General features: G+C 41.3%; 1 protein-coding gene across 1 annotated transcript in view; it reads left to right on the plus strand.

The window, feature by feature from the left end:
- Nucleotides 1-23,650, plus strand: part of NDNF (neuron derived neurotrophic factor) — a 53,081-nt gene that overhangs the window by 25,834 nt on the left and 3,597 nt on the right. Inside the window, exons 2-3 of the mRNA XM_066573806.1 lie at nt 20,968-21,156; nt 21,525-21,649. Coding sequence (XP_066429903.1) covers nt 20,969-21,156; nt 21,525-21,649 — 313 coding nt within the window. The 5' untranslated portion in view covers nt 20,968. The remainder of the gene's footprint in view (nt 1-20,967; nt 21,157-21,524; nt 21,650-23,650) is intronic.

The following is a 23,650-nucleotide window of genomic DNA, read 5'->3' on the forward strand; positions in this document are numbered from 1 at the left end:
TAATCACTCTAGATGGAGCTATAATTCTATAGAAATGAATGCTTCATGTTTATAGCATGTAGAGCTCCCTTGCTGCGTGACATCATCACATTCTTCCTTATTTTAGCCAATATTGGAGTTATAGAGTTACACTGATGTCAATACTGCATTACATGTCTGGCCTACGAATGTTAAACACTCTCACTATTGGCTTGCAGGGGTGGCAGCAAAAACAGCTATTAAATACAACTTTAAAAAAAGTCGTATAAATCTGGGGGATTAGAATATAACGCTTCTGACAAACTCTCCTTTTAAGTACCACCCACACTCTTACTTGTGCCAATGTAGAATGAACGCAGTGTCCTTAAAATTCCGCCTGCTAACTTGCAATCATGGGCTCGCTGCTCCCTGTAATTAAGCGTTGAATTTTATTTGTTCCAGATGCATTGTTTCAGCTTTACCAGATGAATTGGAGGCCATAAATTACAATCACGTCTCTTTAACTTGACGACAATGTAGCACTGTGGTGAATGTTTTATCCAGATCAAGGCAGGAAGGGTAATTTTGTTAAGTTTAATTTCATTAGATTTTATTATTGTTACAATGGCTTTGGCGTATGTCAAGATGCTGATTTTTTTTTTTTGGTGTGTGCACATGGCTGGGTATATAGCATTGAATTCTGCATCCTGTCGACTCTTGTAGCAGTGCAGGGATCCCATAAAAGAGATTACAGTACTTTGGGTTTCATTTATTAGGTAAGTTGATCCTTATATTAGACCATGCTTTCCTATGACTCAAATTCTTCCCAGCAGTTGCGAAAACTCTATATAGTGGGGATTTATGAATGTAAAGGATAACTACATGCAAGGAAAAAGGAAAGTAGAGATTATCATCATAATAAATAATAGTAGAACTTTCTAATAGTCTGCATATGTAGTGGCAGAGGTGAACTGACAATCTACATATTAAGACCTTACCTGGGGGAGTGTGGTCAATGTGCTTACAGTTCTTTGGCCAGTTCTAGCATATGCTTACATTTTAGAGCCAGGGCCTACAATACAAATGCTGTTTATCAAGTGTATTATGGCTATAGTATGCCTTGTAACCGTCCAATTCCAGATTTCAGATACTGTCTTAATGTATTGGGCATCATTACTGTGTGGGAGGCACTAAGGGGGCACTGTTACTTTATGGGGGCACTAAGGAGGCATCATCATTAGAGATGAGCGAGCGTACTCGGTTCGGGTGTTTTTGCAGTCGAGCACCGCTTTTTCTGAGTAACTGACTACTCGGACGAAAAGATTCGATGGGTGCCGGGGGGCGGCGTGGTGGAGCAGGGCATAGCAGTGGGGAACAGGGGGGAGCTCTCCCCCACTCCCCTCTGCAACCCCCGGCGCCCCCCGAATCTTTTCGTCCGAGTAGTCAGTTGCTCGGAAAAAGCGGTGCTCGAGTGCAAAAACACCCGAACCGAGTATGCTCGCTCATCTCTAATCATCATCATTTTGTTAGAATACTATTACTGTGTGTCACTCAAAAAGGTTACTATGAAAGTGTATTGGGCACAAAAGGGCACTGTTACTGCGTGGGGGCCATAAGGCAACACTATTATTATGTGTTACACAAAGAGGGCACTATAACTGTGTTGGGGCACAAAGAGGATGGTTTGGAAGTAGGGCATGTATGGATATGATGGGGTTAGAAAAGTAGATGTCTTGAGTGACCATCTGGCACTATAAATGACACAATGATGATCGCTCAAAAGTCGCTTGAGCGACGTTTTTTGAGCGACTACCATTGTGTCTAAATGTGCCTTTATGGTACATTAATGATTAATAAAATTGTCATAACATCTACTTTTCAATTGTCTTTATCCTATAGACACAACGATCATTACTGGTCATATTGCCTGAAATGCAAATATAGTTATGGCCATCTTTACACTGTTAGTCCTGTGTAATTGTGGTGGTCATATATTGTTTGGTTTATATGTTATCACCCTTAGGCCCAATGCCCACGGACAGATTATTGCTGCGGAATTCGCCCGCTGCAAATTCCACAGCAATGTCTGTGCATAGCATGCCATGTTAAAAGATTCTTCCACACCCACGAGCGGAAATCAACTGTGACTTTCCGCTCATGGGCAAGAATCGCAGCATGCTCTATTTTGTGTGGAAGGGAAGCCATTTGTTCCGCGGCGACTCACCGCGGAACCACATCATCAACGGTGCGTCATGCCCTGCACTGCGCATGCTGGGACAGGTGAGTATAGGTTCTCCGGGGATCAATGCCGGCGCACTGGGTCTGATTCCGCTGCGAGATTTCGCAATCAAAATCCGACCCGGTTGTGGGCATCAGGCCTTAGGCCTCTTATCCACTAGCATTTTTTTCATCGGCGTGTTGTACATTAAAAAAAACGCAGATAGAATACGGACTGATATTATCCAATGAGACAGCAGACACTGCCGAGTTCTTTTGCGTAGACACAGACTGTGTGAAAAAACTCATCACATGACCTATTCTTGTCCATATCAGGGCTGAGAATTAGGATATGCAAATGCATGTGAATACTGTACGTGGGCCATCCAGATATCAGACAGGTGTCTGTGTGGTTTTGGATGTTAGCTATGCCCAAACATCTCGGGCGTAACTTGCACACACAGCAAGTGTGTTGGTAGCCTTAATGATCCCTCCTAATTATAACTTTAAGGCTGGGTTCACACAGGGCGGATTTGCAGTGGAATTTCCCTGTGGAATTTCGCTGCGGCGAATCCACCTGCGCCCGCTAATCCTGGACCTAGCCAGCCATGTGGACAAGATTTGTCAAAAATCTCGTCCACACAGGGCGGACAATCCATTGCGGCAAAGCTGGCATTAGCAGCATGTCATTTCTCTTTATTTCCATTGCGGCCTTGCTCCTCTCTATTGGAGAGCCGGCCGCAATAAAAAAGCATGCAGCAAAGCCGCTCCAAAACCAGCGGCTATGGGCCGCGGGTTTTGAAGCTGTACTCATCCCACAGAAATCTCATGGTTTTTCGCTGCGGCAAAACCACAAGATTTGGGAACCCAGCATAAGGGGTTACTTCGTTTAAAAAAAAAACATTTCTAGAGCACCATACCAGGACACTCTGAAATGTAAGTTCTTTATTCATTACCACAAGCAGAGCTGCTTAAAAAAGTTTGTTTCTCTTTGGAAGACTCAGCATGTTCATACATTACATGGATAACCAAGACATTTCATTGGGCACCCTGTAATGCTCCATTTTGTCCAGAAGTACTGCTTTAAACATAGTTGACTGTTGGGGGACCAAATAGCCAGACAACCTATGATCGTTGTGTGTTACCAAAAACAAAAATAGATTGCCTAAAGCGGACAATCTCTTTAAGTGTTTGATCAAAAGTGTTTAAAATTTTGCGTGATTCAAATATCTTAAGGGGGCTGTGCCATGATTACAAGTTAAAACTGTTGAGACCCCCACCGATCTCAAGAATGGGGGTCCGGAGTCCCCTGTCCTCCTCAGTGCAGGGTTACCGAACACTGCACAGTGAGGAGGAGACTGAATGGGGCGCTGGTTACAGAAGAGCGTTGATGGGTCATTCACTTTCAATGGAAGTGTGGAGATACCTGAGCAATGAGCACTTGGGTATTTATTTAAGTTCCATTGAAATATACAGAACATTGACCATGTATATTCGGCCAGCACTGCATTCATTCTGATGTCACTATGAAGAAGAAGTGACTCCTGCAGTGACATGCAGAGGGGGACACAGGACCCCATTCTTGAGATCCGCAGAGGTCTCAGAGGTGAGAACCCTACCGATCAGCAATTAAAAATGGGATAACTTGTATTCTTGGTACAACTCCTTTAAATATGCTGATTTCCAAAAGATGGTGGTAGGAAAAGAGCAAAGCTGTCTGTAGCATTTTGCTTGCCCTGCAGAGATTATTTGCAGAGTCAGCCTATCAGTATTCATTTTGTGTCTTGCAAATGAAACCCATTTAAAATCTTATTTTTTCTTGTCTTTAATCCGGATCAAAAAAACTTAGAGGAAAATCCTAATGTATAATGACCAGACAGGCGCTGAATGTTTTTTCTTCATTCTGCTAATTAGACCTCCCGTATAAAAGAGGATTATGGAATTCTGTCATATAGACTCAGCAATGGAAATATAAGGACATCTGACATTGCAGAGGGTGCTGAAATCTGTGCAAAGAACATCAGACCCTGTAATGAAGTTTTAAAGCTCATATAGGAAATATCACGAGTCATTTAAAGATGACAAGGGAGGGAAAGCTTTACCAAAGTTATGCAGTTCTGCTTCACTACTTGAGATGTCTTTGATTATTTAAAAGGAACATAATAAGAGTTAGTGGATTAACACTGCTATGCTTTATCAGTCTCTTGAAATATTCCCACAGTACAAATGACCTTCTTCCATGTTTTACAGTTCAGAGCCAAAGTAGTGACGTAAAACAATGTAGAATGTATTTGTCTTTTCCTATATACTTATGTGTATATAGCAAGCGGGAGTTTGTGAATCAGCCTGGGTTCAAGGTGACTACTAATTCTGACTCCCTTGCGCTCAACTACAAGTGAAAAGGGGAAATAGGGGACAAAGGATGATGGTGGTGATAGTTCGTGATGCCATTCTGCAAGCGTACTGAAGTGATGGGTAGTTGCACTCCCACCCAGACAAAGTTTTTGTGTTGTTGAAGTTTGTAGTTCTTTCCCCTGGAGCGTGGTGCAGTATGTGGTATAGTGCAGGTGGTGAAAAGGAGCTCCAGGAGTTGGGGTAAAGCAGGGGCGAACCTAAAGGCTAAGGGGCCCGGGTGCAAAAGTTCAGCTGGACCCCCTCCTCCATCTGTACCCGTACCTATGCCTAAACCGTGCTAATTTACAAACATGATCTAGCCCCTTGGCGTAAGCCTTCACATCAGGACTCCTTTCCTTGACTACGTAAAAACCTGTTGGTAATGTCTTAAGGCTGCTTTCACGCGGCCGCAAAAATTGCGCGAGATTTGTGCGTTGCAAAACGTACAAATTGCACATGAATATGAACTCCATTGTTTTGAATGCGATCATACACAGGAGCGATTTTTGGGGTTTTTCTCTGCATCACACGAAAATATGATGATGTGATGCGAGCTGGTTTTACCACAACAACCCCTCACATCCGCGGGGACGGCACAGCACACGTTGGCGAGTGTGATATGGAGCATAGTTTCACGACCCAATATCAGACTCACTTGTGTGAAATTAGCCTAAGGCCGGCTGCACACGGCTGGATCTGCATTCCGGAATATGGAGCGGGCATCTGCCTACAGATTCCGCAGCATGTACCGCCCATAGCTTGGTGTGGAAAAGCGTTTTTTCCTCTACACGAGCAGAAAGCAATTGCGGTTTTCCGCTCACGGAGGAAAAATCATGGCATGCTCTATTTTAGTGCAGATTCTGCCCGGACGGCCTCCATTGAACTCAATGCAAGCCGTGCGACCCGCTGCCCTGACATTGCGGAAAAGTCGCAGGCACCCGCGTCATCTCCTAGCGACGGCGCTGGAAAGTCAGTGATTAAAAGAAAAAAAAATTGTACTGTATACCAGCTGCACATATATATTTATATCCAGGAAATACACAGGTTACACCAGCATGGGACATATCACTATATACAGGACGTATATCCCCCTGTATATAGTGGTATGTCCCATGATGGTGTAACCTGTGTATCTCCTGTATATATATATATATATATATATATATATATAGGAGAGGTATAACTTATACCAGCTGCACATATATAATTATATACAGGAGATACACAGGTTACACCAGCATGCTCCATATCACTATATACAGGAGATGTATAACTTATACCAGCTGTACATATATAATTATATACAGGAGATACCCAGGTTACACCAGCATGCTCCATATCACTATATACAGGATGTATATCGCACTGTATGTAGTGGTATGTCCCATGATGGTGTAACCTGTGTATCTCCTGTATATAATTATATATATACAGCTGGTATAACTTATACCAGCCATACATATATAATTACAATTCCTTCTCTACTCACCTCTGCAGCAGTCTCTGGGCAGCCTGTAATTGAAAGTCCCCCGTCTTTTGATCACATGACCAGGCTGATCAGCCACAGGTCCTCTCCCAGGTCCTGTGCATCCAGCGCTCTGGAGGTGAGTAGAGCCGCACTAGCCCCTCCCCCTGGTAATCGCTGGTCGGCAGAGACTGATAGACTGCAGCTGTGACCATTCACAGCTGCAGCCTATCAGTGGGAGGGCCGCGCCGTGGGAGTCTGCAGCCTGTAATTGGCTGCTGACTCCAGTTGTAACAGCCCTCCCCTCTGCTCTTGCCGACCTGCGGCGCTGCCTCCCATCTCTCTCCTCTCCCCTCCCTCCTCCCCTCTCAGCCATCATGCGGCCGATAGCGCCGGTCCCCTGGGCCCCCTCAGCTCAAGTTCCGGGTCGCGGTTGCGACCCCTGCTCCCCCCCACCGTACACCAGTGGGGTAAAGGATGACACAGGTAAAATTCACTTTTATTTGAAGATTCAGGAAAATACAACAACATCCAATAAAGTTTCAATTTGCATCATCAGCAATCCGGAGTTTGGTGATTGGAGATACGGATCTACATCTTGCGTCGCATATGGCATCTTCTCTCGGACGTTGGGAATGGCTCTGTCTCAAACTGGCCTGTTTTCAGCTTTCCTTTAGATCTTCTTTTCTTTTTTGTAGTTTTCTTTCTTTTTCTTTCCTTATTCTAATCTTCTTTCTTCTTAACTACACCTTTCCTTCTCACTGCACTAAACTCTCCAACTGTGTACTTGCTTCTGCTCTCTCTTCTTCTTCTCAATAACAACTCTAGACTGACTTTCCTAGAACTTGGATGGAGTTATATATAGGTTTTAGGTCCTCCCCTGAGCGTAGAGCTCAGGGACTAGACAGGGCCTAGTCTACCCACTAATTGGGAGTTATTGGTCCTCCAATCACCAAATCCGTGTTAATAAAGAAGTTATGACCACTTTTGCATTGCTCTCGGTATGTACCCTCATATATATATATATATATATATATATATATATATATATATATATATATTATATATATATATATATATATATATATATATATATATATGTAGACATGTTGGCGATTCCATTCCAAACCAAACTCATGTCTCCACTGTCATTGTACTTGACACATATTCTCAAATTTCCAATACCACCTCAAATGGTCCTTTATTGCTCCAAAGTCAAGCGTGTCTCTAACATTTTATTTGACTCTTCTGACAACCACATGGTGCCTTTAGCAAATGTGTGACTACTGATATCTATAGAGGCAAAATAATATTACATATTTCTGCCGTCGGATTTTTAAAAAATGGCTCAGATAACCAGTATTAACGTCTGTATCATACATCTATTTGGGCCACCCTGTATATATATGATAGTGACTTCCCCAACTAATGGCTCAGAAGTCACAGCGCTTCCAGGCCCCAGTATATGGTTCCCCAGCTGTCGTCGCAGTGCTGAATCGGCATTTGACGCTAGACAGTTATAAATGAATATTAGTGAAGCTAGAATAGTTTTCCTTTCCTTCTGCAGGTTTCCATAAATCCTCATTCTTTTCTTTCCATTCTTGATAAGCGGACAGACTCTTCCTGGTGTGACGCAAGACCTGTTCGGTTTTCTCTAAGCTTGTATTTCTCAATCTTTTTCAAGCCGATAGCCCCTACTAGTGAGAGTCGAAGGGGTTGGCTGCTTTATGTATAATTTGAACAAATATGTGGGAAACACAATTACAGTCAACATACTAAAATACTCTTTTTTGAAGTGCAGTGCCAATCCATAAAAGGGCCAAAGATGGAGGGGCATATGACAAGACACATCAATCAGCTCATATATACACACTACGCATAGGAAGCTAGTTTGTGTACAGTGTGTCTTAATGGAGGAGGATAGAAAATGTCTGCAGCTCTCAACAAATACTTCTGAGTTGGGCAAAAGGTTGGATGCCCCAGCCATTTCTCCCAGAAATTCACTGGAAGACAATCCACAATCCAAACATGCAGTATGTGACGGCATCCTACGAGTATCCAAACAAATGTGTTCACTAATTCCTCCATTACAAAAGACAGCAGTATTTCAACCTGCTGCCAAGTGGTCACCTGCTCTATCGCTACTACATGGTGGTAGAAAAAGCTGCTATTTCATACATTTCCCCACACACAGTATACACATGGGTAGAGAAATATGGTTCCCAAAGTGGAGACTAAGGTCCCCTTCACATGGGCGAATTTGAGCGTGTATTTGCGCATGCAAAATTTGCGCGTGGATAATGCAGAGAATAGAGGCCATTGATTTAATTGGGTTCATGCTCTATTTTGTGTGTATTTGCACACCACAGGGCCCCATAGAAGTCCTATGGAGCAGTGCACAAATGCGAACACAATACTCAAGGGGATGCAAGAGATAGAGCACAAAACTGGGGGAAAAGAACACATCTGAGCCTCATATGGCGTAGAGTGTTAGGGCAGCAGAAATCGTCAAATGCTGATTCAGCAGTGCAATGACAGCTGGGGAACCATATACTGGGACCTGAAGCCCTGTGACTTTTGAGCAATTAGTTGGGGAAGTCATGATCATATATATGCAGGGTGGCCCAAATGACCTGAAGGTTGTAAGTTCAATGCCCACGTGGTTCAGATAGCCAGCTCAACCTTGTTCAAAGTGCAAATACATTGTGCTGAAGCGTGCACAATTACGCATACGCTCATGTGAGGAGCCATAAAACAGCAGATTAGTGACTACTTGAATTGTGGTGTAACAATTCTGAAGCATCTCTGTATTGTAATTCTGCATTGTGCCTTCCTTTGTTCCTCCTCCGGAATATTTATAATACATTGATATCTGGATAATACCAGTTGGGGGGTGTCCTTACACATTCCGATACAGTCAGCACTGATTGGACAATGTCAGTGTGTATAGACACGCCTCCAACTGACAACATCCAGATATCAGGAGGAATAACAGAGGAATATTTAGGAGAAATAACAGAGGAATGGCACAATGCAGAATTATAAGACAAGCTGCTCCAAAATCAATATTTCATGAAAAGTAGAAGTATTAATTCAAACAGACATGTAAGGACAGCTGACAGCTCCTCTTAAAGAGAACACACACAAAGCACACTTTTAAAAGTTTTATTAACAATGACCAATCAATTTCATGATTATTTTATAGTTTCTTTGGGGTTGCTCAGTTTGGCCTATAACTTCTGTCATGATTATTTTATAGTTTCTTTGGGGTTACTCAGTTTGGCATCTGACTTCTGCTACGCACTAGTGCAGCGACCGAGACATTAAGCCCACACTTAGGAGCTGGTGGGGTAGAGATGGCACTTGTCACGGTGGCTTTACCAGACTCCTCCTTGGAGGGATGCACGGTAGCTCGGCCAAGCCACCGCTAGGCCTCTTCCAGGCAATGCTGGGTCAACAGTTACCTGTATAGGTTTATAGTGGACTGTAGAATCTGTCACTCGTGACGTCACCATTCCTTTCACAACGTTGATTACCCGGCGGTAGAAATAAGAAAGTCTACGCACAGTTAAACTTGAGAACTTTAATCACTGGGAACAGGCAGTGACTGGCAAACTTTACTTCTTACTTGGCAGAGTACAGCTTTACTAACTTGTGCAAGAAAAGACAGTTTTGAGCTAATGGTCAGGAAGGAAGGACACAGGATGATATCAGGCCAACAGTCTTGTTATCTGTAATGCTCCGCTCCTGGACACACACTAAGGCTGCAGAATAACACCAGAGGGGGACACAACACTCTGCAGACACTCACCTGAACTCAGTAGATTAACAACTGCACGGCGGACTCCTTTCTTCTCTCACCTTCACTCTTCAAAGGTGGTACATAAAATGCTAGGCCTCAGGATATCTTTCCTCTGCTTCCATCACTTTACCACATTAGGGTTGAAGGTACCCCCATGTGTCCGGCACTCTCCCTCCTTTCTCAACCGTTGAATTAATAAAAGACCTCTCCTAAGGCCTCCTTCCCACGAACGGATTTCCGCCGCGTAATTCGCGGCGAAAATCCGCTGCGTTGCCCGCAGCTATTAGGTTCTATTGAACCTAATAGCACAATGCTCACGATGCGTAATTCCACCGCGGAATTACGCACCGCGATTTCTCCCGTCCTCACCCGCAGCATGCTCTATTTTCTGCGGGTGAGGACGGGCTGTACGCACTGACGGCTTCCATTGCAGTCAATGGAAGCCGTCCGTTCACGCTATCTCCCGCTGTAACCAGCGGGAGATAGCGTGAAAAAACGCTTTCCCGCCCACCGCCGCGCGTCATATGACGCCATATGACGCGGCCGGCCGCGTCACGTGACACGCTCGGTGACGCGGCGGCGGTGGGCGGTGACGGGCGGTGACAGGCGGTGACGCGGCGGCGGTGGGCGGGGAAGCGATTTCACGCTATCTCCCGCAGGTAAGTATAGGGGCTCTGGGGGGGCGCCGTGACGGGCTTCACAGCGTAATATTACGCGGCGGAGCCCGTCACGCTCGTGGGAAGGAGGCCTTACTCTCAGTCACTCATATTTATATTCATACGACACCTCGTGACTAGACAAACTTGTTACATTTTCCAGACATGTCCCAGCCACTTTCAGACATTAACCTCTTGCATGCTGCAGCTGTGCAATACACATAACAGCAGACAAGACACTTTGCACAGTACATCCACATTAAATACATGACATGTATGACCATTATGGAGGGTCCACATATATATATTTTAGGCCACTACACTAGGCAGGGCAGTCATTCATTTATTCACTTTACCACATACCCCTGAGGCTATGTGGTGTGCCTGTGGGCATATGCGTATTGCAGGTTGAGCAACATAGCCCTAAGCCAATCAGATGTTTACCTCTTAAGCACCAATAATCTGCAGCTGGGGAACCACAGGCTTCTGTAAGTTGAAAAAGATGCCACTTTCCCTACATAAGACATTCAGTATTAAAGTGTCTTATATTCACTGCTAAAAACAATGATAGATATAACATCTACTTGATTTTGTTCATAACTTTGCTAAAGTGTCACATGACTAAGTACCCACTGATATCCTTGAATGTAGCTTGAGCTAAAAAAAAAGTTGGGGAGCTCCAAATTGTAGTATAATCTAAAAATTACCAGCAAAATGATGCAATGATGATTCAGTGTTTAAATTGGAATATGGATTAAAGGAGAGTTATAATCCCAAATAAGTTGCAATTTGGTTTCTTAAACCCTAAAACCTACCTGGTTTATCTCTTAATAATAAGCACAGTGTTAAGTACTTAAAGGAGTTATCCTACAACTTCAAATTGCTTCACAGCCACTTTGTACTTCCTGGTTGCTACGGACCAGGTCATGTGACTTTCTTTAGCCAGTGATTGGCTGCAGTAGTCACATGTCCTGGCCAGCAGAAACCAGGAAGTACAGAGTGGCTGTGAAGCAATTTTAGGTAGTTGGGAAAACCTCCTTTAACAAAATTATACCAGCACTTCTTTGTATTCCCAGCTATCATCTCAAGCCTCTTGAAATGTCTTCTCTTTCTTAAAATAATCTTATGGTTGACAGATGTCCAGAGTTGGACTTGGGCAGGAGAGGACATGTGCCCCCCGGGCTGATCGTCCAGTAGAGCTATAGGGCATGAAAGCTTTAATCATTATTGTTCTCAGTCCTGATCTTCAGCAGAGGTGATTGATTGAAAGTTTCAGCCAATCGCCTGCATTTACTGCCTACAATGCACACACAGAGTGGCTGGGTCTTCCAGCTAATCGCCTGGGCTGCATATCAGAACTGACTGCACATTTGAATGATTTTTTTGGCTGCCTTGTATAACTACAGTAGTTGAGGCACTACAGGTCCCCTTTCCCAGAGCATCAGTAGTGTGCTATACAGCCTGTACTCTGGCAATGTCCTCCGTCTACAGCTGCAAGGAATGCAAATAAATCTCAAGTGCTGATTGGTCCCAAGTTTTCCTCCTTCTGCCTGCCGTAAGTCACTGCACTTATACAGGATCCCCTCTTCTCTGCACTTGCATCTCCCTCTCCTAAAGGTGCTTTTACATGGAAAGACTATTATTCAAAAACAATCACTGGATCGTTCGAATTTGAATGAATCTTTCAGTGTAAACATGGCCAATGATCATGCTGACTGACTTAACCCTTTCAAAGCAGTAGGCTAGTGTGTGGAAACTTTTAGTCTTGTCCTGTGGAAACTGTTAGTCCTGTTCTGTCTCCGCTTGACTTCTGCATCCAGCTGTTTTCTGCACGGAGCGCCCGACTGTTATACAGCCAAGTGCACCGTGCAGGGTATGGAGAACAGAGCTGGACCGCTCTGTTCTTCATACCCAGCTTGTGATCAGGAAGCGGGATACAGTTGAAACAATAGTATCAGCTGTATTCCGCTGTGAATTCCTGATAAGGCTTATCTTTGTCTTTCAGCATGCTGAAAGACAACGATGAGCGACGGCTTAACAAAACTGCATGATGTCAGTGCAGTTACACACAACGATTATCACTCAAAAGACGGCTTTTGAGCGAAGTTTGAACGATAATCGTTGTGTCTAAATTGGCCTTAAGGACTTTCTTTATCTGTATTGATTTTGTGAATATCTTTCTTCTATTTTACCTTTTTTTTAGGAGCAGGGAAGAGTTTGACGTATCGGAGTCATCAGAACCAATTACAAATTTTCCATAAGGGCTTGGTCTCAGCATACAATATTTTCAAAATACAATAGTAGTCACCCAACCAATTAATATTGTATGTTGAGGCACCACTAGTATGTTAGCAGCACTTCAAAGAGGAAAGAGCTCTACTCGACTCTCTACTGCAATGTGGGGTGACTTCTGTGTTACACAGGTACTGCAATGACATCATCATGCCACATGTGTCGTCATACAGAAGCCTGGCCAGGCCTTCTCTGTGCTTGCAGCTGGATGATAGAATGTGAGAGGTGGCAACCGTTTCTACCAGTTTTTTATTCATGGGGCACAGTGTGGGTGCCATGTTCTAATCAGAGAGCATGGCATGTGCATATGTTGATTAAGGGGCCAGTGTATTTATGTTATGTGCTTGGTTCTGGTGCAGCTTTTATGTTATGAGTTCAGATCTGGTGCTGCATTTATATTATAATCCTAGTTCTGGCACATTATTTCTTACAATTCTGGTTTTTGGTCTGTATTTATCTTACAATCCTGGTCCTGTATCTATGTATTGAGCATGGTTCTAGTGCCATATTTATGTTATGAGTTTCTGCCACTGTATTTATATTATGACAAGAGGTTAACAGGTTAAGGATGCTCCGCTACTTATGGGCCACTGCTGTGTGCTTGCCTCCCAGACAACAATCTGCTAGTCAAACCCCTGTAGATGCCATAGTCATTATGCAAGAACTTGCATAGTAGCTAAGAAGAAATGCTACTCACCTGACTGGCTTTAGTGTGCATTCTGTTTGTGGAAGCCTTGGTTAAAGAGAGTTTCCTCACCCTTTTTTTTTTATTATTGACCTAAACTTAGACAGACAGATTATCAATAGATGATCGTGGGGGCCCACCAATCAGGATCACTGCCAATCAGCTGATTCCCAATGCTGCTGTCACTACAGACAGCGCAGGAAGCACAAAGCGCTGACCATAGCACAGTGACCTGGCATGGTATTGCAGGCGCAGTAACCATTGAATTCAAAACTTTTTGTTATGTTTCTAACACAGCTGATACATTTGTCATCTACGACAGACTGGCCAAATCGAAGAGGGACAAACCATTTTTAAAGGAGATACACATTTTAAAGCTAAAGCCCCCTTTATAATGTTCATATATTGTTACGATTCACTTGTTTCTGAGCGATCATAATGACAATGGACCCAGTGTGGAGGGAGAAGAAGGTCATCAATAAAACTATTACATTTACAGTAGGCATTGCTGCGTATACAGTATACCTCAGAACAGTGGGGGTGCTTTATCATCAGGGAAATTTTTGACATCACTTACAGTATGCGGCAGCTTTTTTTCTCTTCTCCAGTTCAAAGAAAGGACAAATTTATCAAATGTGACAGCTTTCTAAAAAGTTTAATTTCATAAGGGCTAATGCCCACAGACAGATTTCTGCTGCGTTTCTCGCGGCGGAATTCCGCAGTGTTATCCTGCAGCTATTAGGTTCTATTGAATGTTCACGCTACGGAATTCTACCGCGGAATTTTGCAGCATGAAAGAAAGTGTGGCATGCTCTAATTGCCCTGGGAAAATGCACCGCCGGCTTCCGTCACATGATATTTCAGCTGTGAGCACAGCGGAAGTATCACGTGATTACGCATCACTGCCCACCGCTGGCCACGTCATCGCCCACTGCCGGCGCATCATGCGCTGTACTGCACATGCACGCTGGCTCGCCAGACGGCACTCATGCGACGGATCCGAAGAGGTGAGTGTGGGGTCTTTGGGGGGCGCCGTGTCGGACTTCGCTGCGATATTCCGCTGGCGGAGTCCGACACAGCCGTGGACATGAGGCCTTAAAGTCTCTAAAAGCCCCACTCCACTCAAACTCCACCCCTTTTTCTAGACACTCTTGAAAACTGGAGTGAGAGGTGTAACATCTGTTCTTTTTGGCTCAAATCAATAGTGCAGTGAAGTTTTCTCAACTGATTTGCAACAAAAAAGGCACGACGTATGCCAGAATTTTGGCACAGCACCAGCAATAATTGTGCCTGAGTGTCTTCTAAGGGTATATTCAATTCCACTTCTCATGCTTGTCATGCTTTTTAGTCCATAGAAAATGCATCTAATGCTGCCTTGTGAAGTAGCATTAGGCCTATGATGCTCCTCTAGGGAAGAATTGGTCATTGACCATAATCACCTTTTTTGCAACAAAAAGCTAAACACAACCTCACACAGCTCTCTTCAGCATTTATAAAGGTATGGATTTATGTTCTTTCTATCTACAGTACCTATCCTGCAAATATGACCTGAGGTACTGATGTAGTAAACTTTATCTTGACGTTTAATGTATTATAATAACTTAAAGGGACAATATCACTATTTGTTTTATTAAAACCAGATAGAAAAACATTTTCCATTTTTTGAATCAATTTTTATTTTCTGTTGTCTGTACATGACTATGGGGGCTGCCATCTTGCCTGAGCTATATTTAACAGCATTTAAAGCATTTGATAATCTCAAGTGTCCTTTAATACTGCCCTTGCTCATAGTAATGACATACAGCATTGCCATGGCAGTCAATAACTAGACTCAGCTGTGAACCATTAGGAGTTGTAGCTCCAGTCAAGATTCATGGTTCTTTGAGGGGTTGCACATTGACTTGAAAGGTAACCACTGGCACTGGAGAGAGAGGTTTTTATCTTTCTGGAATAAAATCCTAGAATGGTAGAGTTGGAAGGACCTCCAGGGTCATCGGGTCCAACCCCCTGCTCAATGCAGGATCACTAAATCATCGCAGACAGATGTCTGTCCAGCCTCTGTTTGAAGACTTCAATTGAAGGAGAACTCACCACCTCCCGTGGCAACCTGTTCCACTCGTTGATCACCCTCACTGTCAGAAAGTTTTGTAATCGGTGTCTCCTCCTTTTCAGTTTCATCGCATTGCTTCTAGTCTTTCCTTGTACAAATGAGAATAGGGCGGATCCCTCTGCACTGTGACAACCCTTCAGATATTTGTAAGAAGCTAATAAATCTCCTCTCCGCCTTCTTTGCAAGCTAAACATTCCCAGATCCTTTAACTGTTCCTCATAGGACATGATTTGCAGACCGCTCACCATCCTGGCAACTCTTCTCTAAACTTGCTCTAGTTTGTCTGTCTTTTTAAAGTTAAGATGCACAATTTAGAAGATATGCTTTACAGCAGCTTCATTGGCCGTTCACACAATGCACAGGAGCTGATCCATTGACTTGTATAGGAGACTGTTGTAGGCATGTTCTGTGATCTGTGCAGAAAGGCTTGTAAATAGTCACATCACCAATTGCCTTTCAGTGTAATCCTGCCTGTGATGTTAGGAAGTACAACTCAGGAAGTATCAGCCTATTCAATGTTTAAAAATTTTCATGAAGTCTTTGTAAATGCAGTCAAATGAGGTTATTTACATTTCTATGACCATACAAGAATAGACTATTACCATATTGCTAAATCATTAGCTCTAGTATTTAAAATTGGAGATGTGGGACAATGAAATTAATAAAATACACAATTCATGGTTACAAGGTGAAATTTGCAAAAAGCTTCCACACATTTATTGGGAATTTTTATGACAAACTATTATTACATTTATTGCGATTTCAAGTTTAGCGTTTTCTTTTCACCTGTCATTTGTATTGTATCTCTGGAGTGTCTCTCTTGATTGTCCAGCAGTAGACTCCTAACATGGCTGGGCTCAATTTCCCTTCATACCTTTTCTCAATGGCAGTAACATCCTGATGGAATCTCTCACTATGTTCATCACTGGCGGCTCCACAGTTTTCTGGGAAGAAGTCGCGGTGGGCATGGAGAAAGTGAATCTTCAGAGACATGTGTACCCCAATCTGGTGGTAGCACATGAGCATCTCATCCACCAGCTAATTGTAATTGGACCCACACTTGTTTCCCTAAAAATCCTGAACAAACACTCTTAAAATTATTCCACGCTGCCTCGTCTGTCTGAAGAACGACATGGAACAAATTTTCCTTGAAAAGCTCCTTAATCTATGGGCCAGCAACTTGAAACCTTCACTTTCTTGTTGAAGGCTTTTTACAAGGTTTTTCATTAGTCTTAGTTTGATGTGTACCAAAGGGAGTAAAATCTTCTTAGAATCAACTAATGGTTCATTTTGTAAATTTATTGTAGCAGGCCAGTCTCTTTTAATGTAATGAAGCTCACTAGCCCTACTGTCCCATTCACAAATGAAGCAACAATACTTGCTGAATCCCAACCGCAATCCCAACAGAAGAGCAATAACTTGACATTAAATTTAATTAAAGATGAGCAGGCATACTCGCTAAGGGCAATTACTCGATCGAGCATTGCCCTTAGCGAGTACCTGCCCGCTCGGAAGAAAGATTCGGCTGCCGGCCACGATCGGGGAAAGGCGGGGGAGAGCAGGGAGGAACGGAGGGGAGATCTCTCTCTCTCCCTCTCTCCCCCCCGCTCCCCCCTGCTGACTGCCGCAACTCACCTCTCACCCGCGCCGGCAGTCGAACCTTTTCTTCTGAACGGGGAGATACTAGCTAAGGACAATGCTCGATCGAGTAATTGTCCTTAGACAGTATGCTCGCTCATCTCTACATTTAATGCATTACAATTCTCCACAATTGACTCTTGTAAAATAAAAACTACAACTAATTATCAATGTTATCTGACATTTTTGTTTTTAGCAGCATCAAATCAATAGAAATTAGCTACTTTTTAAATTTAGGCTCTGTGGTCAGTGTGAAAAATGTAGGATTTTAGGCATATTTTTTAAAATATAGATTGTGATTGAAAGTTTAAAAAAATTCCCACAAATTCTTAAAAAATATGTTTAACCCAAAAATGTGATTTATATAATAGATCATTTTCTGTTGTGGCATTCCCTTTAACTACAATGTACTACAGTATTGAAAATTGAGTTATTACGAAGTGGCAGTCATTTTAATGATTGCCACAGCTTTATCTATAATGTTGTACTGTACTGTATACAAGTATTCGTAGACCAGAACTTGGGTTAAAGTTTACACTTTTCAATAAGAAAATTAAAAAAAACATAGCAGTTTAGTAACCATGTAGAATATAACAAGACCTCTATATAAAATATTTTTACTAATATTTTGCTTTCTATATCTTGCACTAATTTCAAATGACTTACATTAGTTATTTAGAGCTTTACTCTGCTACAAAATGTTGAATCACTACCTGATAAATCAAACTGGCAAACATCTGTACTGTGAGCACCATGACCGTGAGACATAAGTTTCAAAATTAATTATAATGGAGGAATACTACATTTTAAGGAGGTAATAAGTTTTAAGTAAACGGGAATTACAATTCTCATAAAAATGACATAGATAAAAAGCAAAGTGAAAATGATGTAGAGATTGTGTCTTCATCATATCATATTTGGAGTCTTTAAAGTGGATTATTCATCCAAAGAATTTAAGGAGTGAGGCTTTGGTCTGAGTAATTCTATAATCAAGGATGTGTCTATTTAATAAGAGGGATTTATACCGTAAAAAAATACTTTCTACTTCTTACATTTATAGTAGTAATAGGATATTATTCCGGGATGCTCTTTGGAAGGGCCAGTAGACAACCCTCTTGTATGTCTGGGCATCGTGTTATTGTGTCTACAAAGCTCTGGAAAAGCTACAGTGAAATGTCATGTCTGCTTTGGCCCACAAACATTATACAACCCCACAGACACTGGCTGTACAGTAAATTATGTGTATTTGTAGCTATCATCTAACCCACAAGCTTAAAGAGAACCTGCTGCAAGGTTCATGCTGTCTGAGCCACGGGTAGCATGAACTCTTAACAGACCTGTGCAGTGCAAAAGGGAAGTCCTGTATGTTTTATTCTAAAATGTTGCAGATTTTCATTAAAAAAAACATACCATGAAAATAAACTTGGAACAAGACTCGAAGACACAAAGCGGGGACAGGCAGGCTTCTTCCAGACTGCCTAGAAAGACAGTTCTCTCTTTATACACAAACAAGGAGTTACCTGTCAGTCAGGGTAACCCAGACAGAGAGAGGTTAATCTGTCCCCACCCCCCATGACTCTGAGCCCCACTCTGAGCAGATTTTCAAAATCTTTTTCTTTCTGTAATGCTGCAGCATACATACATGGCTACACTGTCCATGCCTGTCCTGGTTTTATGCTGCCTGTGGTTCGAACAGCATAGACTCGGTGACAGGTTCAATATAACTTGCATTCTGACCGCCCCATAACATAGTCAGAAATGGGTATCCTAATCTGGTTGACTTTCTGCACTAAGGAGAATCCATATAGGTAAATCAGTGGATCAGTCACCACCATGTTTTTGGGGTTTTTTTCCTCTCAAAAAGTAATAATGCTCCCATGCTTTAAAATTAGGTGAAAACAACATCTGATAAACAACAGCACATGACAAATTACACCATGTCATTGTTTATCAAATAAAGACTAGAGCCATATGCAGAAGCAGTATGTGAAAAATTACACTGCATGAATCAATAGTTTGTAGAACAACCGTTAGTAGCAATAACTTGAAGTAATTGTTTTGTGTATGATTGTTGCATGATTTTCAGTCTCTCACATCATTCTTGAGTTTAACAATATTACATGTTATAGTCATTGATTACTTCAGAAGGGTCATTAATGCAGGGAGTTATTTGAATTGCCAGATTGGAATCGGGAAGGAATTTGTTTCCCCTAGAATTAGGAAAAGTGGCTTCTACCTACTTCGGTTTTTTGCCTTCCTCTGGATCAGTATTGTCGGGGGAAATCAAAGGCTGAACTACATGGACATATGTCTTCTTTCAGCCTTACACACTATGTTATAGATAGATAGATATGAGATAGATAGATAAATAAAAAGAAAGATATGAGATAGATAGATAGATAATAGGTAGAAAGATAGATATGAGATAGATAGATAGATAGATAATAGGTAGAAAGATAGATATGAGATAGATAGATAAATAAAAAGAAAGATATGAGATAGATAGATAGATAGATAGATAGATAGATAGATAGATAAATATTAGGTAGAAAGATAGATATAAGATAGATATTACATAGATAGATGATAGGTAGATAGATATGAGATAGATATGAGATACATAGATATTAGATAGAGAGATAGGTAGATAGCTACTGTGTTTCCACGAAAATAAGACAGTGTCTTATATTAATTTTTGTTCAAAAAGGTTTAACTTTTTTACATGTATAGCTGCCTGGACACTATTTAAATTGACTTTTTTTAATTAACTGTTAGCAGGGCTTAATTTTGGGGTAAGGCTTATATTTCAAGCATCCTCAAAAAGTCTGAAAAATCATTTTTCATCCTCAAAAATTCTGGAAAATATGGTATGTCTTATTTTCAGGGAAACAGGGTATTAGATAGATTGATAGGTAGATATGAGATAGATAGATAGATACATAGAGAGATAGATATTACATAGATAGATAGATAGATAATATGACAGACAGATAGATAGATATTAGATAGATAGATAGATATGATGACCAAATAGTAAAGTTTGCTTCTACCTTTTATATATGCCTTTCATAGATAGATAGATATGAGAGAGAGATAGCTATTAGATAGATAGATAGATAGATAGATAGATAGATAGATAGATAGATAGATAGATAGATAGATAGATAATGGTTTACTGGAAAACTGAAAAACATGCACTGATGTATTGGCATAAATTTCATTCAGTGGTATTTTAATTAAGCAAAAATAATGCCAGATGTAGATGCACCCATGTAATAACATTGTGAGAGTTGATATAGCTCAAAGGTATAAGAAGCTGCTGGTACTCAACTTTAGTCAAGTGATTCTTGAGTTACATCCAGGTTGCGCATGGCCAGCTTCCTCCTTTGTCATTCAATGTTGTACTTGTCAGTGCTTGAAGTGTCTATAATATGGAGTAGGAGTTGAGTCAAGTGGTACTAGTGAGAGAGTACTATGTTCTTTGTATTTTAATGGTAGTTTTAGAATCCAATGTGAAGACAAGCCATTAACAGTGCAACCACAGAAGTTGATAAAACATGGTTGTGGCTTTTCCTTCTTTTTTATCAAGTCTATGTGGTTTTGCATTAATAATATTATATTGAACAACCATTTGTAAATTTCTGTATACAAAGCAGCAATTGCATCTAAATTAATTGAAAGTATAAGTCAATTATCTATAAAAAATGCAAAAATATGAAAGATCCTGATTTCATTCTGTTATTTCTTTAGGATGTTGCTGTCTCAATGGTATTTCATGTTGGTCCTCTTGCCAATTTGTTTGAAAGGCCAAAAATTGCCAACAAGAGATGAGGAACTGTTCCAGATGCAAATCAAAGATAAAGGCCTGTTCCATGATTCGTCTGTAATTCCTGATGGAGCTGAGATCAGTGGTTATCTATTTAGAGATAACCCTAAAAGGTGCCTCTTTTTGGCTTATCTATCTCTCTTTCCTGTTTCGTTTAGTATGTCACTAACACCATAGTGTTTATTCTTGATAGACTACTAATGTTTTCCCAGCTGCAGGGAAACTAGCATAAATACTGAAGTTTAACAAGGAAGTAAGAGTCCTACAAATGGAACCACCCAAGTTTTAGAAGTCCCTTGTTTTGACAAGTGGTTGGGTAACCCCTTTACGAAAGTTGATTCTGATTATTGTATAATATCAGTCATTATATAGTATATTTTGTTGAGGAAACACTAAGAAACAGAAGAATTCTTAATCTTAATCTATTTTATATACAGTAGATTTATCAAAAATGTCAAAATGTTCTATATTTTCATTCTAGGTATTTTTTTGTGGTAGAAGAAGACAACACTCCTCTATCAGTCATTGTCACACCATGTGATGCACCTCTAGAGTGGAAGCTTACTCTACAGGAACTACCTGAGGAGGCTAGTGGGGAAGGATCAGGTAATAACGTGTAACGTAATTGATTTAATTACCTTTGATTATTGTCTATGTCTACAGTGCTAAGCATGAATTATGAACAAATTTAATAGGCATAAAAAAATGCCGTGGAGCGCTATGCCGTTAATATGCCCATATAATTTACGTAGCGTGTTGCTCATTCATATTCACAAATGAATTACACTAAAAGCACAGTGTAAACAATCAAGCAATTGCATGTTCAAGTATGATAGTGGGACTAAAAGTTCAATAATGTTTTTAAAATTATATTAAAAAAACAAAATATTAAAAATGTACTTACTTATTTTCCCATTTGTCATGTAATAAATCTAAACAACAACAAAAAAAACATTATTGATATTGCCACCCAAAGGAAATGGAATAAAAAGTGATCAAAAAGTTTTATATACCCCAAAATAGTACAAATAAAAACTACAGCTCGTCCACCAAAAATAAATAACCCTCACACATCTCCATAAAATAAAAAACATGTTTTTAATTTTAGAATGCAAAGTAGTTTTTAAAAGTTTTATTGCATCAGTATATATTTATATAGTGGCATTAAATATTGTATAGGGCCTCATGTGGCGCAGAGTGTTAAGGCAGTAGAAATGCAGTCTTAAACTCTCGCTCATGACCTGAATGTTGCGGGGTCAATCCCCACGTGGTTTAGGTAGCCTTCTATCCTTCTGAGGTAGGTAAGATGACTAGCGAAGGCAATGGCACACCACCCCTCCAAAAACAGACTGCCAAGAAAAAGTCACAATGTGATGTCACCTGAGGAGTCAATCATGACTTGGTGCTTGCACCAGGGGACTTTACCTTTACCCATTAAATATTGAAGTTAGCACAACAACAAAAAAACACTTACTGTATATACTCGAGTATTAGCTGACCCGAGTATAAGCCCAGACAATAAGTTCCAAACTTATTGATTCAAGTATAAGCCTAGCTATACTCGAGTATATACTAGGTAAAAAGAATCCCTCCATACTCACCTCCCAGCCGACGTCTGTGCGACAAGCTGCTTGAATTCTCCCCGCTGTCATCCCTGCCGTCCTCTCTGATCGGCTCTGTTAGTGCTGTGTAAGTAAGTGCTGTGATTGGATTGAGCGCCAGCCAATCACAGCTGGCGCTCGATCCAATCAAAGCGCTTACTTACCCAGCACCGACAGCAGGGGATTTGAAAGCCGAGCAGGGAGATGACAGCGGGGAGAATTCTAAAGCATCTTGATTGGCTGTAAATGAGCGAGCACCGGCTGTGATTGGCTGACACTCGATCCAATCACAGCTCTTACTTACACAGCGCTGACGGAGGGGATGACAGAGCCGAGCAAAGAGGGCGGCGGGGGATTACGGTGGAGAGAATTCACGCAGCCTGCCGCACCGGCGCTGGAGATACAGACGCCGGCTGGGAGGTGAGTATGGAGGGGGTTTTTTTTAAGCCTTCCCTGACTCGAGTATAAGCTGAGGGGGGCTTTTTCAGCACAAAAAAATGTGCTGAAAAACTAGGCTTATACTCGAGTATATACAGTATATGGCTATGTCACAAGAAAAAGTTATGGCTCTTAGAAACTGAGCATGAAGAAAGCTAAACAAAATTTAAACTGGTTGGGCCCCCATTTGTTTGTTTCTCTTTTTTGTGGCTAAAACTCGAAGCAAAAGCATTTTTCATAGAGAACATGACGTCATATTAATTGTATATGAATTATAATATGCTCTTGTTGTCAATATATTATCAGAATGAAATACGTGACACCAAAAACAAACTAAGAAAAGTACAGCATTTCTAACTATATACTTCAGTCCCGTAAACAAGACAAACACCTTAAGTTTGGTTTTGTACGCAATGTGGGTTTGTTGATATTTTTGTGCATTCAACTCTTTTTCCTCCTGGCATAGTTTGATTTTTCGTTTTTGCCACTGCTGATTCACTGTTTCAAGCAGATGTTAAGTTCAGAAGTTCTGATAATTAAGCAAGGTCAGGTATTCAATTTGCAGACT

The sequence above is a fragment of the Eleutherodactylus coqui genome, chromosome 7 (assembly GCF_035609145.1).
Source record: "Eleutherodactylus coqui strain aEleCoq1 chromosome 7, aEleCoq1.hap1, whole genome shotgun sequence".
NCBI lineage: Eukaryota > Metazoa > Chordata > Amphibia > Anura > Eleutherodactylidae > Eleutherodactylus > Eleutherodactylus coqui.